A 15,391-nucleotide genomic window follows, 5' to 3' on the forward strand; every position below is an offset into this window, starting at 1 on the left:
GGAAAAACTAACAATTACCTGGCAGACCAAGGATAAGGAACCTTACACACCCATGCTACCTGAGTCACCAGTTCATATTTTCCATCTGACTTGAACCTACTTTTACCAACATACCCACAGTTAATGAAAGACAACAATGTCTACAGGTGAAGTATTGAGAACTTACGTCAAAACAGACATTCACTGGTAACATAGTAGAGCTCAGCTACAATGAAATAGATTCCAGTAACTATGCAATTCAAGCAAGGACTCAGAAAGACTAGTTTTCACAATTTTATTGAGGGGGAAGAGATATTTAAATGGCTTTTACAACTTCCACAACATGTAGTGACACATGACATCCAACTCCTACTTTGGAATAATACAAGTAATAAATAATTATAAATTAAGGATCGAAGAAACCCTGGGTTAATGAGGAAACAGCCACTCCTCAGCCACAGAGCAGCTCACCATGGATGCAGGGGCTGTCAAGGCATGTCCCAGCTCCCAGGAAGGCCACAGAAAGGAAACCCGCCTGCGCGCAGCATTACAGGCATGCGGGAGGCACAGGGGCAACACCTGCAGAGCGCTCCGTACACACAGGCACGGCTCAGCACACTCCGCGTTTTGCAGCCGGTACCCACGGCATCCGCCCCCCATCCCCTACAGCGGTGCAGCTCGACGACTCGTCTCAGGGCTGCCAGCCTCATAAAAGGAATGTGTAAAGCAGCAAGCAACGCTACCAGAAACGAGAGCCAGCCCTACCCTCCGCGGTGACTTCACAACCAGCCCTGCGGCTGTGCGCTTGCGCAAGAAAAAGCACCGCTTGACAGCGTTTCCTCCTCCTAGCAACGCCTGCCATTGGCTACCGAGCATTCCCGAGCGGCTTCGTACACCTCCGGAAAAAAAGCCGAAGAAGGGGGCGAAGGGGAGGGAGAGCAAACGGCTGGAGCGCGGCGCGGTGCATTGTGGGGCGGAAGCAGAGAGTCACCGCTCCGTTAGGGCCGCCATCTTGTCTGCGTCCGGACCTGCTGCTGTTCTCGGGGCCTGCTCGTTCTCCTCGTCGCGTGAAGCGGTAGAGAGAGTGAGGACGCGGCGCAAGGCCGGGCGGTGCTGATGCGTGCGGGGTCTCCTCGCTCCTCCCTCGGGCGCCGCTAGTAGAAGGGGCGGGAGTAGCCGGGCGGTCTCCGGCGCGGCCTTTCCTCTCGGCCGGGATGGGTCGGTCCCGCAGCCGGAGCTCGTCCCGCTCCAAGCACACCAAGAGCTCAAAGCACAACAAGAAGAATCGGAGCCGCTCGCGGTCCCGTTCTCGGGAGAAAGAGCGGGCGCGGAAGCGCTCCAAGTCACGGGAGAGCAAACGCAACCGGCGCCGCGAGTCCCGGTCCCGCTCCCGCTCCAACACGGCCCCCTCCTCCCGCCGCGATCGGGAGCGCGAACGCGAGCGCGCCTCGTCCCCGCCGGACCGCATCGATATCTTTGGGCGCACGGTGAGCAAGCGCAGCAGTTTGGACGAGAAGCAGAAGCGGGAGGAGGAGGAGAAAAAAGCAGAGTTCGAGCGGCAACGGAAAATGTGAGTGCCGGGCCTGGGCTGGGGGCTGCGGGGTGTGAGGTGGGGGGGGGAGTGAGGGAAGGAAGGGGATGGTCCGTGCTGCAGTGCCTTCCTCCCCTAAGCTGGAGCCGTCTGTTCTTGGCAAGAAGGCGCTGAGGCCTTGCTGAGGCCTGCTGCTGCCTGTTTCCCGCCATCCTTCCAGAAAGGTTTGTTCTCTCGGGTGCGTTGAGGCCTCCCGCTCCGAGCAGGGCCTGCTGCACGCAGCCTCCCGGTCACCCAGCAACGCATGTTGTCTGTCGTGCTGCTGCGCTGCTCTTAAACTTCGTCCTACGGTGAGGCCTCAGCGCCCGGAGGCTTTGTGCTGCGCTGCCACGCTCTGCGCCCCTCCCCTTGGCGTGGCGCTTGTTGTGCGTCGAGAGGAGGCATTCGGGGTGGCCTATCTCTGGGTCTGAAGAAATGCTGAGCAGTCACTATGGTAACTTTGGATTTTGTTGTACTGTGTATCAACAAGGGAGAGAGCGAAATCTGGAGAGTTGCTTCAAATGAAGGTCTTCCTTTTAAAGTTTTTGTTGTGGGAAATGCAGGTGTGGGTAGAGTCTGCAGATAGAAAGAGGATTCATTTTAGTAATGTTGTATTATCTTAAGGTGTCTAGCAACATTCTTAAGTTAGAAAAGAGGCCTTTCTTCAGCGAGGGGATGTAGCAGTTATGCTAAAGTTATTCAGCTTTGGATGCTACCCTCACTAGTTAAAGGGCTCAACTGAGGTAGCATTTGTTTGTACGTGTGAGGCCAGCAAGTTCTGATAATTCTTAGGTGAAGCTTTAAGTTTCTGTTCAACTGTGTTGTTCTGATGAAACTTATTTTGTAATTCAGAAGGTCAGAGTTGTCACCTTCAATTTTATTTTTCATCTTCGTTTACTTCAGAATTTGGCAATGGTGTCATGGAGACGTGTAGAAATGTTAAGGGCTCTTTGAGTTGTTGACCCTACCTTTGCAGTTCAGAATTTTCTTTGGTACCTAAGTTAATAGCAGGTATTTTCTGCACCTCTGGAATGAAGAATTGGCATGCACGTAATTATTTGGGAATACAGTGAATAATATATCTTGGTATTCCTTTAGATGCACCTTATTTCATGGACATATCTTATTTCATATGTGTTCTTTTAAATAAATTGCTTTAAAAATACTATTTAAATAGTTTCAAAGACTACTAAATAAATAACAAAATAAATGCTGTTTTTTATGTTTATTATGTTTAAAATATTAAACAGTGTTAGTCTTGGTTATTAAGTTTACTGTCAATCTGTGTCCAGAATTCAGAAGGTGAAAGAGAGAATCAGTTCAAGTAGTTGAAAATGAAGTATTAATAATATTTTTAAAAACATATTTAAAATATTTGACTTTTGTGTGGATCACACTCACTGAAAGCAGCCCAATCTGTAGCTCGTTAAGTAAAATTTGATGTAGCAACATGCATGTCAAGTCTTTTTTTTTTTCTGCATTAAGTTATCTGTGCGAGTTAGGAAACTTTGTAATTTGAAGATACTCCTGAACTCCATGTAGGAAGAATGTGATGTTTGGTTGGTACAGACAACAGAATAATAAACTTGTGAGCAAGAAGAAGTGTTGGAAAATATTAGACTGTTGATGCTTCCAGAACACACTTCATGTTTCAAAAAGATCAAGCAGTAAATGTCAACGTGGCATAAACCTATGTTATTTGTGTAAGACATCTCTAATTTGTATTTTACATAGTCATGTTTGGGAAGAAAAAATATTTGCTGACCGAATTAACTAGTGGAAAGATCATATGTGGAAAATGACTTTTTGTGTCTATTCAAATCTTAATACGTACCATGACTTTTGCTTTTAATATAATTCCAGTTTTCTATTTAATAAAAAAAATGGCGGCCATGTATAATTGGTGGGTTTTCCCTCTGCCTCTCCCCTCACCCTTAGAAGTCTGTCTATTGCTAAGCATATTTTGCATATTTGCTAGAACTGGTCTTCAGGAAATAAATGGAAGATACTAAAATTATTTTCACTTGAATGACTTTTCTGTTTATGTGGAGTTATTGCTCAGAGTGACATTTGTATGTAAAATACTATAAGCACTTGTGATTTAAAAAAAAAAAAAAAAAAAAAAGAATAGTTGATGTCAACTAGATTGAGGTTTACATCCGTGTTTTTAATTCGCCTTCCCTGAGATATCCAATCAATGATTGGATATAATTATCAGTAGGCACAAGGCAGCCTCCTACTAAACAAATGGTGAGAATAAATTTTGACTTTATTCTGCTTTACTTCTTTATGCTTCCAGAGTTTGAAGAAATCTGGTCACGTATACAGAACAATTATTATAAATGTATAACGCTATTATTGCCTGTGCTCATGGAAAGATGCCTATGTGAGAAGATGTATTTGCTTAGCTTAATGGAATACAAATGGGATCCGTGGAGGCGATAAGGATAAAATGTGTGTATGGTGTTTGTGTACATCATCAGTTCCTGAGGACATTTGAAAACTTGTTTCAGGCATGAATCGGGAGGGGCTTCCTATAGCTGTATACTGTCTTTATTCAGTTAGGTAACTTTCATTGTAGATTTCCCTAACGTTAAAAGTAAAGCTAAAATAGTTGAATAAAGCACTTGAATGTGAGTTTTCTGAAAAATGAATTTCTGTAGAATAGAGCCTCTTGTGTGTCGTTGTAAGATTCATTATGGAAAAAATAGTCCAAAGAGGGAATGAAAGTTTGAAAAAATAAAGCATTATTTAGTATATGCAGAGTATTAAAAAAAAAAAAAAGTGAAACTTTTGAGCCTTTCTCCAACTTTTATCCAAGAAAAAGGGACCGTAAGTTGGAGTAGAAGTGTTAACAAAATGGTGTTGGTGCATTTTTCTGTATATTTATGCAGAGTTTTTATTTTTTTTTCATTTATTTATTTTTTAAAATAAATCACCTCGTGAAATTTTGTACTGCTTTTGAAAAAGCTAATGCTGACCTAATGCTGATTTGTCACTGGAAAAAAGGAAGAAGAAATCTTGTATTCTGGGTCTGAATGTCTAAGTTGCAGTTTCCTGAACTTTTTAATATACTTCATTCAGAATACTTCTGTTAAGAGGATACATGAGCCAGGGGAATCTGGTTGCTTTTGAACTTGATATTTTAGATGAGTATCTAGATTACAATTTTGTGTGCGTCAGGTTTTGAGTGATCCTGTGTGAAGTTAGGAGTTGGGCCTCATGGTCCTTATGAGTCCCTTCCAAGTCTAGATATTCCATGAATAAATAAGGTAGGAAAATGTTAGCATTACAAAAATTAGAGGGTATTACAATGTTAAAACAATTTGATGTTTTTCTGAACGATGGCTTTCTGTTGCTGTCAGACCAGAAGATAAGTTTGTGTGTTTTTTTACATGGAGTACTTAAAATGGAAGTTCAGTTTCAAGGTAAAAAAAAAAAAAAAAAGCAAAAAACAGCCTTTTCTTAAAGACTGTAAGAATCCTAAAGAAATAACACTGTAAAAAGTATGGCTATACAATATTCACTTTGTATTAGAAAAAAAAAAAGTGTAGTTAACTCTTGGGTATCTAATTATCATACGCAATTGGTTACTACCTAGAAGGTTTTCTATCATCATTTGGTAATAAACCTGGGAATTGACTTAATCATTTTGATGTTTTTGTTTTTAACTTTTTTTTATGAAAACTTAAATACTGTTCAGGCTAAGTAATAATGCTGCCTCCAAACAGAAGTAAAAGGTGACATTTGAAAATACTTCCAAAAATCTGTAACAGAATTTCATAGAATTACCTGAGTTGAAAAGGACCACAATGATCATTTAGTTTCAATCCCCTGCTATGTGCAGGGTCACCAACCTCCAGACCAGGCTGCCCAGAGCCACATCCAGCCTGGCCTTGAATGCCTCCAGGGATGGAGCATCCACAACCTCCTTGGACAACCTGTTCCAGTGTGTCACCCACCACTCTCTGGGTGAACAACTTCCTCCTAATATCTAACCTAAACCTCTCATGCCTCAGTTTAAGACTATTCCCCCTTGTCCTATCTCTATCCACCCTTGTAAACTGCTGTTCCACTCCTGTTTATATGTTTCTTTCAAGTACTGGAAGGCCACAATGAAGTCTCCCTGGAGTCTTCTCTTCTCCAAGCTAAACAAGCCCAGTTCCCTCAATGTTTCCCCATTGGAGAGGTGCTCCAGCCCTCTGATCATCTTAGCGGTCCTCCTCTGGCCCTGTTCAACAAGCTCCATGTCTTTCTTGTGCTGCGGGCTCAGGCTTGGATGCAGTACCTCAGATGGGGCCGTATTTGGCATACTGTATTTTTGATAGTTATGGTGGGAAGCAAAGGAGAGCTAAAGAATTTGAAATTTGATGTTAAATGTTGATGTTATTGGTGTTGAATTTGATGTTAAATTGGTGTTAAACAACATAAATTCTTACTAAAATATTAGATTTATAACTTGTATTGCTTCTGTTTAGTTTGTTACCAAACTAGTCTGTTTTGTTTGATAGTGGTTTGGAGACAAGTCTTCCCAGGGTCAGATTGCCTTACTTTGTATAAAACTAAGGGTGAAGGATTGACCAAGCTTTGATGAGAGGTGACTTTTTTTTTTGTGTGTGTGTGTGTGTGTGAAATGATGCTTTTTTGTGTTAAGATTGTGATTAAGCTGAGAGAAGCTTAATGTCTTGAGATACAAAGAGATGCTAACTACGATGTGGTCTTGCCAGTCCTTATGGTTGCCTGAATGTTCATTTCAATGCACCTTTCAGTGTAGGTTGAAATTATTGAAATATCTGGCCTATACACGTAGCTGCGTATATAGCATAAAACTATTAAAAGTTGATTCAGTAGTGTGGTTGGTGCTTTGTATGTATGAATTGGTGCAACCATTTTATTGATTTTAAAGTTTATCTTCACATTTGCATTTTCTAGTCGTCAACAAGAAATCGAAGAGAAACTCATAGAGGAAGAAACTGCTCGAAGAGTGGAGGAGCTTGTGGCTAAAAGAGTGGAAGAAGAGTTGGAGAAACGGAAGGATGAGATTGAGCGGGAGGTTCTCCGCAGGGTGGAGGAGGCTAAGCGCATCATGGAAAAACAGTTGCTCGAAGAACTCGAGCGACAGCGACAAGCTGAACTTGCAGCACAAAAAGCCAGAGAGGTAACGCTCGGTCGTTTGGAAAGTAGAGACAGTCCATGGCAAAACTTTCAGTGTCGGTTTGTGCCTCCTGTTCGGTTCAGAAAGAGATGGAATACAACAAATCTAATTCCCTTCTCGTATAAACTTGCATTGCTGCGAAACTTAATTTTTAGCCTATTCAGAGGAGCTCACTGATACTTAAACAGTTATTCTCCTAAAACCTGAACAAGGATACTTGATTTTTAATGGAACTGACCTACATATTTCAGTATTGTTTGAAACTTTTGCCATGGCTGCAGGATTTATCAACGGTCCTTTCTTTTCTGGGGAAGGGTATTAAAAAATCTGTAATTGTGTATCCTTCATTTGTTTCATTTTGTTTACCTAGACTGTAAGAGGCTTTTGCCTTCAGTCAGGCAAAGAGCAGGGTCCAGCACTGAGCTGCAGTACCTGTCTTTAACAAATAGGTTTCTTACTCTTCTTTTGAGACATTTTCTTTGAGCGTACGTTGGACTAATGCTGGGACTTGGAGCATAAGCCCATCCACGTCTTCATGAAGGATCTATGTCCAAATCATTATATCCACTCTTAATAACTACTAACAATTCCTTTTTTCCCTAGAAGTTAATGAAAGAGCAGATTGCCCTTGTCTGAAGTCAAGTCAAGCTGAACATGTGACTTGGGTTTTTTTTTTTTTTTTTTTTTTTTTGTTGGTTTTTTGTTGGTCTTTTTTTTTTTTTTTTTTTTTTTTGAATCAGCAGCTGGAGCAGAAGCTGAAAATGTCTTTCTGTGAGACAGTAATTTGCTACTAAGGGCTTTGCCTGCCTGCACCAATCATTCCAGGATCCAGAAATGTTAGGACAAATTTTAAATTTTGAAGAAAATTTGCGCTAAGCAGTCATAAGTATCAAATCTTTTTTCCCTTTGCACCTTCTTTACTGTTTATCTTAAATTAATACTTTGATTGGCTTAAAAAAGGAAATACAGTGGTGTTGAAGCTTTACCTTCATACTAAATATGACTTGTCTGTCACAAGCATCTTTAAAATTTAAAACAAAACAAGTCTAACAAGTACTAGGGATATTAAATTATACTTGTTCTGTGAATCCAGACCTTACCTATAAAGGAATTGAAGTTGAATTTAGATGTGTATGCTCAGCAAATGCTTTGTATAGGTTTTTATTTAATTGTATTTATGACTTTTTTAAAAAATATTTTTGTTACATTCAACGTGATGCAGAGAAGCCCCGTCAGTTCTTTGCAGTGCAGAATAAACGTCTGTGCCTGGAGTGGAGTGTGCTAGCTAGTAGCTGGTTACTAATCATAGTAAGAAGTTTTCTCTTCGTATGCTTGCTTTGTTCATATTAACTTTTTTTTCTTACACAGACACAAACCTCTGGCTTACTTTAAGTCTTCCAAATATTAAAATAATTTGAATATATATTATGTGAACTGAAACACCTCAAAATCTTTCACGCAGTCTTCATATTTATGGGTTGCATAACAGAGTTCCATAAAATTCACCAAGAAAACAACAGTTACAAGGCTTTTATTTCCTGATCTTGCCTTCCCTGGATTCCAGAATTCCAAGTTCAGACTGCTAATGACAGTTTCAACTGTCTTAAAATTGTCAAAATACTGAATGTAAAGTCCATTCTCCCTATGAAGGAAGCCCATAGCTCCACGAAGTATTGGATTACCATTTGTATTTTCCACTAACAGTAAATGTATTTTTCTTATTAATTGTTTGCCTTAGGAATGATTTACATATTTTTGTTCCTTCCTATCATAAACATCTGCATTCCTCAGCTCAGCCTTCCTTGTATGTTGTTTCTTTATAAATGGTTGAGCTGCTGATGCAGGTATTGCCAAGCTAACAGTACAAATCATTTTAAAGAGGAAGCTGGCGCGTATGGCAGCCGAGGAGCACACTCTGCAGGACACTGGACAAGACAGTAAATATTCAACTTTTAATGCTGATTAAAGGAGTATAGGTAAAGAATACGTAGGTATACTTAATTGGTGAGACAAACTATTCACTTTATTTATATTTTATATATTACTTTTAATTTGGTAAATACTTTCCAGTTTTTGTAGTTGTCCTTGTTGATTTGTGTGATATTAAAGTTGTAGTAATAAATTGTCAGGATTCTGTGATTAGGGAGGGTTTAGTTGGTTGCTGTTTGGACTGGGCGGGATGATATAAATTTAGTATTAGAGATGAGATCGATTTTTAGTGGCTGCACAATTTACCGTTGTGAGACAAAATAGGTGGCTGTAAAGCTACCACTTTAAGTCAGTTCACAGAAGAATTCTGAGAAAGATTAGTGAAAGTGCAGAGATGAATGTTTTACTTTACTAACATCTTACCCTGTCCTCCCCTTTAGGAAGAAGAGCGTGCAAAGCGTGAGGAACTAGAGCGAATACTAGAAGAGAATAATCGAAAAATTGCGGAAGCACAAGCTAAACTGGTATGTAAAGATGTAGTTAACAGTTTTGTAGGGGAATACAGGTCCCTCTGCCTGATTTGCAACAGTATTAAAATAAGCAAATCAATGCTTTTTAGAATTTAGCTTGCCTGTTGCTGGTTATGTCAGCAGTACCGTTGCTCTACTTCCCTCAAGCATAACTAACCAGATTTTTAGCAGTAGCAGGAGTCTGAAAAAATTGCTCTCGTGCTTTGTTAATTTAGAGCAGAATTGCTTCCTTTAGAATTAAATATGTTTTTGTATCTCACAGGAAAGGATGAAGTAAGTTAGCAAAGACATTCCACTTGCAAAAGAAATGACTTACTTTTTCTCACTGAGCGGGACAGGTGTAAACTGGATTTGAGACTTTTATAATATCGATGCACAGTTGTTGAGCGGGACTTTGAGTAGAAGTTTAAGACTTGAAAGTTATAAAAGTCAATTATGTTGATATGCAAACTGATTTTAAACGAGTTCTTGCCTCGTGATAATGTTCAGAGTAGCTTAGCTGTTTCTAATCACCTCATGATAAAATTTAAGTTGTTAAATGGTGCAATGAACAAAATAAGCACCTCTTAGGAGACTATAGGAAGAGTTGTAAGGATTGTAAGTCAGTGTAAGGACAGACTTGTTAAAAGTCTGTTAAAAATCAAGTAGAAATTGCTTTGAATTAGGAGGGCCTTGGAGGTGGGAGATCTTTGTTGAAGGTCTCAACATTTCATTATATACTTTATCTGATGTGACGTGTCAAGCAAATTTCTCTATACACTGACTTCCTTAATTAACATGTAATACGTTGTTTGCAAAACAGTGCTGAAAAATATTTTGAGTAAGCATTTAAGATTCTGATATGTTAGCTGTAAATCTGTTTTAAAAAAAAAAAAAGGTTTTGGCTCTTCTGCATTTGTTTAATGTCACCATTTTTTAAATAGTTCGTTGAAACTGACTGGCATCTAGCTCAGGTAGATGCTTGCACCAATATGTGGAATTGGTTGCAGGCTTTTAAATTGCTTTTATGACTGCTAAATATGTTGGCCTAAATTCTGCCATTTTCATACATAGGCTGAAGAACAATTGAAAATTGTTGAAGAACAAAGAAAGATTCATGAGGAGAGGATGAAACTAGAACAAGAGAGGCAACGTCAGCAAAAGGAAGAGCAAAAAATTATCTTGGGCAAAGGAAAGTCTAGGCCAAAACTATCCTTCTCACTAAAGAGCCAAGATTAAAATGCTACTCTGAACTCTTACAAGAAGAAAAAAAAAACATTTAAAAAAAACAAAACAACAACAAAAAAACACCACCAACAAAAAAAACTTTGTATGGTAGCTTCATGTTGAAGTGTTTGTTTTTTTTCTCTCAATTTTTTTTGTCTTTTTTTTTTTTTTGAAAATCTGGAAAGTTAGCTTGTTCTAATAGGGGCTGTGCTCTGCAATTCTTAATTTTTTTTTAAAACTCCATTAAGGTAAACCCTTATCAGATCATTGTTGCCTTTTAGAGAACTGTTCTCATACGTTTGTTTCTGTATTAGTGGTCTGAAGCACATCAGGTCACTGTGAATTGCGAATGATCTGGTAAGGTTTTACGGACCTACTGATCAGAGTTTGACTCTGATAATTGATGGAACTTTATACTGGGTATTGCTGACTCTTAATTATTTTTTTTAAAAGTCAGTGAATACATGAGTAAATTGCCATGGTATTACTTGACCTCTGTGGCTTATTGTTAAATCAGTGTCCTATGATACTGTCCCATTGTTGCGCTTGATGTTCCTGATACAGGTAAGGAAATAGTTTGTCATTTCTGCTATGAATACATAGGGAGAGTTCAGTATTGTCTCTGTTAGATTTGTTTTTATTACATTGACAGCATTCAACCAGCGTTCCCATTGTGTAAATAAACCAATTTGCTGAATAAAGTGAAAGTCTTAAATTCATATGTTTAAGTAAATTTTTTTAGTACACTTCTATAAACAGCTATAAGAATGACAATTCACGTTATTAAATGCAAGACTATAGTGATATATTTTTAATTTTGCTTTAAACTATTGTGGCTTCTCCTACTTACAGTGCAAAATTACACACAGTAAAAAAATCCCTGCAGTTGTGAATGTTTTTGATGGCTGCTGCTGTTTTCATGAACGTTGGTTTTGTTGTGTTTCTTCCTTCTGACAGATACTTATTTCAGCTGTAATATCATGTTTAAACAGCTGTATGGCTTACTGCACCTACACCAATACCTAAATATTGAATCCCCTTCAGTTTACCTCATAATATAGTATACTGCTATAAGTTAATATCATTACCGTATAATGAATCAGATCCTAAAGGATTTAGAAATTGAAGGGTTTTTTTCCCCAAAAGGAAAGCAGAAACTAAGATTCTGTTTAAATAAATTGTTTTAGCAGACTGCAAATGCAAGCTCATATACAAGATCTTGAATGTTATCCAGTATTTTGAAAAATGAAACAATAGATTGAAAATTATATTAAAAAATCCCCTTTTTGTATACAAGTCTTCTACCAGAACCTGAATTACTATAGCTTGTCCACCTCTGAAACTTCTCTCCTACCAATATGCAATATCTGTAGTATACATAAAATGAAAGAAATCAGTAGTTGCCTGCATTTGAGCATTGCTGGATAAAGGTGGAAATAATTCCTGATATTCTCTACGGATTTGTTTCTGTAGACTTGCCAAATGAAATGTAAAGCAAGTTGAGTGTGTCACTGACAGCAGCATTCAACATGCTTTGTATGAAACCTGGGCTTGGGGGCAGATGGATGTGTATTGCTTTGTCCATTATGTCAAGAAAAATGCAAAGACAGTAAAATATCTACACTTTAACTGTACTTAAATTTGTCTCTATATATTGTATTACAAAAGGAGGTTGAAGGTTTCTTAATGCATAAAAACAAAGGCTGAAACCAAATAAATCATGTACGTGACCTGTTGGCAGGAGCAGGCTGTATTTAAAGCTCAACTGATACCTGTATTTCTAAAACAAAACAACCCCTGTTCCCTTAAGAGAAACAAGCTATTAAAAGTGGATACTCAAACAGACCTATGCATTTTTGTTTCCTCTTCTAAAAGCAAGAAGCTACATTGTTATACGTGCAGCTGTGCTGTTAGGAATTTTTGTTTTAAGTCTATGGTTTTCCATTAAAAAGTAGTATTTGTTCTTTTTGCTTAAAATCATGTAGACATAAACTTTGAAAGGTTATTTCTGTTCACACTTCTAGGACTACTGTGTGGATTAGTTCTAACTAAAACATTTTGTCCATTCCACAACTTCCTACCTGTGTTTCTTTGTACTCAACTAAAAACAAACAACCAACCAAACAAAAAAAAAAAGATACAAACAGAAGTACAGGTGGTGGGAAATGTTCTAGGTGTTAGTGTCCTGTAGACGTGGCACAGATAAGCTACATATTTGCATTGTTCTGGTGAGGGTGTTCATTTTTGTTTTTTAGTTACTGTAGGACTTCAGGGCTGCTTTTGATTTCTAGGGAAATATGAGGGGTGCAGTTTGGGGATGGTTAATTGACATTTGATAAGAAAACTATTTGTTTTCCTTTGATACACATCTGATATAAAGTCTGTTAATATGCAGACTCATATTTAGCTAATGATTAACCTGAGTGGGTGTCAGTCTCCATTAAGATATTAACTTACCTGGAAAACTTGCTGAAGTTGCTGCTAGAAATTGTATCAGGTGATTATTTGTTATCATATTACAGTTTGGAGTTAAAACTTCCATTTTTTGGCTACTAGAGCAGCTTTGTTGTGTTTTTTTGTGTTGTTTTTTTTCCTTCTCATCTCCAGGGAGGCAAGTAAGCCATTTTCAGTAGTTGCTGCCTTGAGCAGTATTCATTTTTCCATACTTGATTCTAGAGGAGATTTTACTTTTTTTTCACCTACCATCATAAAGGTCCTGGAGAATTATTTTAATATCAGGCAATGTATCCTTCTGGCAGATGCAGGAAACAGCAGAAGGTATCATAGTCCATGCTCTATTTCATAGCGGAAAGAAGTTGCTTTGGAGGTTAAACTGCCCATTGGGCTTCCTGTGTTCATTTATTATTATTTTTGTAAAAACGTGGAAGGCTGAGTGCTGTGAGGTGTACTGGAGAGCTGGAGTCCTAGAAGCTTCACAAGTCAGAGACTTGAGTTGCTCATACCTCTTAAGCTGCTGACTGCATACTGCGTATAGGAAAATATGCCAGTACTAGCTCAAAGTATCAATATTTCACCCATTCTCTTGTTTTAAAACAGAAGTGTACATCTTTGCTGTCTGGAGGATCGTACACCCGTCTTTCTGATGCTGTTAATGTGCTCTCTGAGTATTTCTCTGCTGCTCTTTAAGTGTACCCCAAATGTGGAGAGATCTGCTCTCAGAGTTGTTTGTGATTCGCTTCCAACTGCACAAAACGTCTTGTTAAGTCTTCTCAGAGTATTTGGGGCTGTGTACTTTGGCAAGCGGCAGTGAAATGATTAGCTGTGCTCTTGTAGAGTCTTAAGTGCAAGTTCAAGTCAAATTCAGGTTTGATAAATACTGTTCAGTTTGCACTGCACAGGTGATTTTTTTATTGCCAAAGACTTTCCGATACATACGTGGTAGCAGTGCCCAGGCTCGAATAGTTTTGGATCGTGAGTGAACTGAGTGGAGCTGAATCACGATTTTTTCACACATCTCTGTTTCATTTTCATGCTAGTGCCACCAAATGCATGCATGTCAGGGGTATTCTCTCTCTTGCCATCCCATCGCTTCGTTAGCCAGCTGGGGAGTACTGCATCTCTCCTGACATTTCCATACTAAACAAGCTAATGTTTCCTATCATCTTTCCTGCACTGACATTTAGGCTGTGTTGGCTCAGTGGTCAGCTGTGGAAAGGGTAACATAAACCCTAACAAAAAGAGGAGTAGCGTAGTAAAGGTTTAGTCCCTGTTTCTTTCCCACCCTGTCTCTCTATGGACCACAAATAAATAAGAATTCTTACTTTCACTAAATGGCAGTGAGGGTCCATATAAAAATAAATCAGAGAACTGAAGCACATGGTTAGAACGTACCACGTTCTTTTCCGATTTTTATTACAAGGCTGCGTCAATTCTATGGCTATATTTAGGAAGAGCCAAGCTCATTTTCTAAAAAGCTATGGTTAACCAAAATTGCAGTTATAAAACAGGCATGGAGAAGTACTGAAACATCTGGATGTACATTAACTCTACCATAAATACAGAAGATACATTGTTATGGTGTTAATGGTATTTTAGGAGCTTCTTCAAGTATCTAGCACGCTTGGCCTTTTGTACAACCAATAAACGCTGTGTTTAAATAGCTTTGAAGAAGCAGCAATGGCCCAATCATTTATCTCTATTAAATGTGGCAATACTTGTTAGATCTTTTCCACTTTTCTTTTGGTAATTTTTTTGAGTAATTACAAATGAGGGTGGGCTTTTGTGGAAAAGCAAAATTTCAAAATTTCCATTAAAAATTTCTTGCCCCCTGTATTCTTATTTCATAGAATCACAGAATGGCCTGGGTTGAAAGAGACTGTAATGATCATCTAGTTTCAATCCTCCTGCCACAAGCAGGGAAATGATGAGCTGTTATTTCTGATACGTGCTTAAAAAAGCGAATGCAGGGTACGGGCCCAATCTTGCTCCGGTTCAAATTAGCTGCAAATTTTGTCACAGATTTCTTAGGATTAGGGCAAATATTTATGCATCGCCCTCCTCAGTGCCAAAAAGAAGCCAAAACAAATTATTCCGGGATAAACCCAACTTTTCCGTGAGGCTGGCTGAACTAAAGGAAATAGAGGTTTAAGCAGTGCAAACAACAGAGCCCTGATTTTTATCGTTACTTTTTCCCTGAAGGTCACCCACACTCGGCGGCTCTCACTTGCTCGCCTATCGGTCCTTGCCCGTGGCGTCCTACCGACCGGCATGGGCAGTCGGGGTTTAGAGGGGATGTGGGGCATCGCTCCCCAAGGCACCGACAGGATTTGCTCCCCCAAAAGCCTGTCCCTTTCTAGTTAGTCTGTCAGGAAACCACGTTCCCCGCGAATCCCAAAATGCGCTTCTCCTCAACTTCTGAAATCACCTCCCGCGTTAAATTAAAAAAAAAAAAAAAAAAAAAAAAAAAAAAAAAAAAAAAAGCCTCCTTATAATTTATTTTTCAGTTCTTATTTTATCCCCTTCCCGTCTCGTATTCCCATGTCTCCTTGTCCGAGGCTATGC

General features: G+C 39.1%; 1 protein-coding gene across 1 annotated transcript; it reads left to right on the forward strand.

Annotated features, from left to right (window-relative positions):
- The first annotated feature begins 914 nt into the window (after positions 1-914).
- ARGLU1 (arginine and glutamate rich 1) lies at positions 915-11,088 on the forward strand. The gene is made up of 4 exons (XM_052664469.1): positions 915-1,549; positions 6,482-6,707; positions 9,074-9,157; positions 10,217-11,088. Exons 1-4 carry the CDS (start codon positions 1,194-1,196, stop codon positions 10,379-10,381), a joined length of 831 nt encoding a protein of 276 aa, XP_052520429.1. The 5' UTR covers positions 915-1,193; the 3' UTR covers positions 10,382-11,088.
- Positions 11,089-15,391: the final 4,303 nt, after the last annotated feature.

This window comes from Tympanuchus pallidicinctus, unplaced genomic scaffold, assembly GCF_026119805.1.
Source record: "Tympanuchus pallidicinctus isolate F22 unplaced genomic scaffold, pur_lepc_1.0 scaffold6, whole genome shotgun sequence".
NCBI classification, from domain to species: domain Eukaryota; kingdom Metazoa; phylum Chordata; class Aves; order Galliformes; family Phasianidae; genus Tympanuchus; species Tympanuchus pallidicinctus.

Excerpts from the sequence above, each read along its gene's own strand:
- ARGLU1 (XM_052664469.1), top strand. The coding sequence starts at position 1,194 with ATGGGTCGGTCCCGCAGCCGGAGCTCGTCCCGCTCCAAGCACACCAAG. Across the intron at positions 1,550-6,481 it reads TTCGAGCGGCAACGGAAAAT|TCGTCAACAAGAAATCGAAG; the intron begins GTGAGTGCCGGG and ends TGCATTTTCTAG. Across the intron at positions 9,158-10,216 it reads CGGAAGCACAAGCTAAACTG|GCTGAAGAACAATTGAAAAT; the intron begins GTATGTAAAGAT and ends TTTCATACATAG.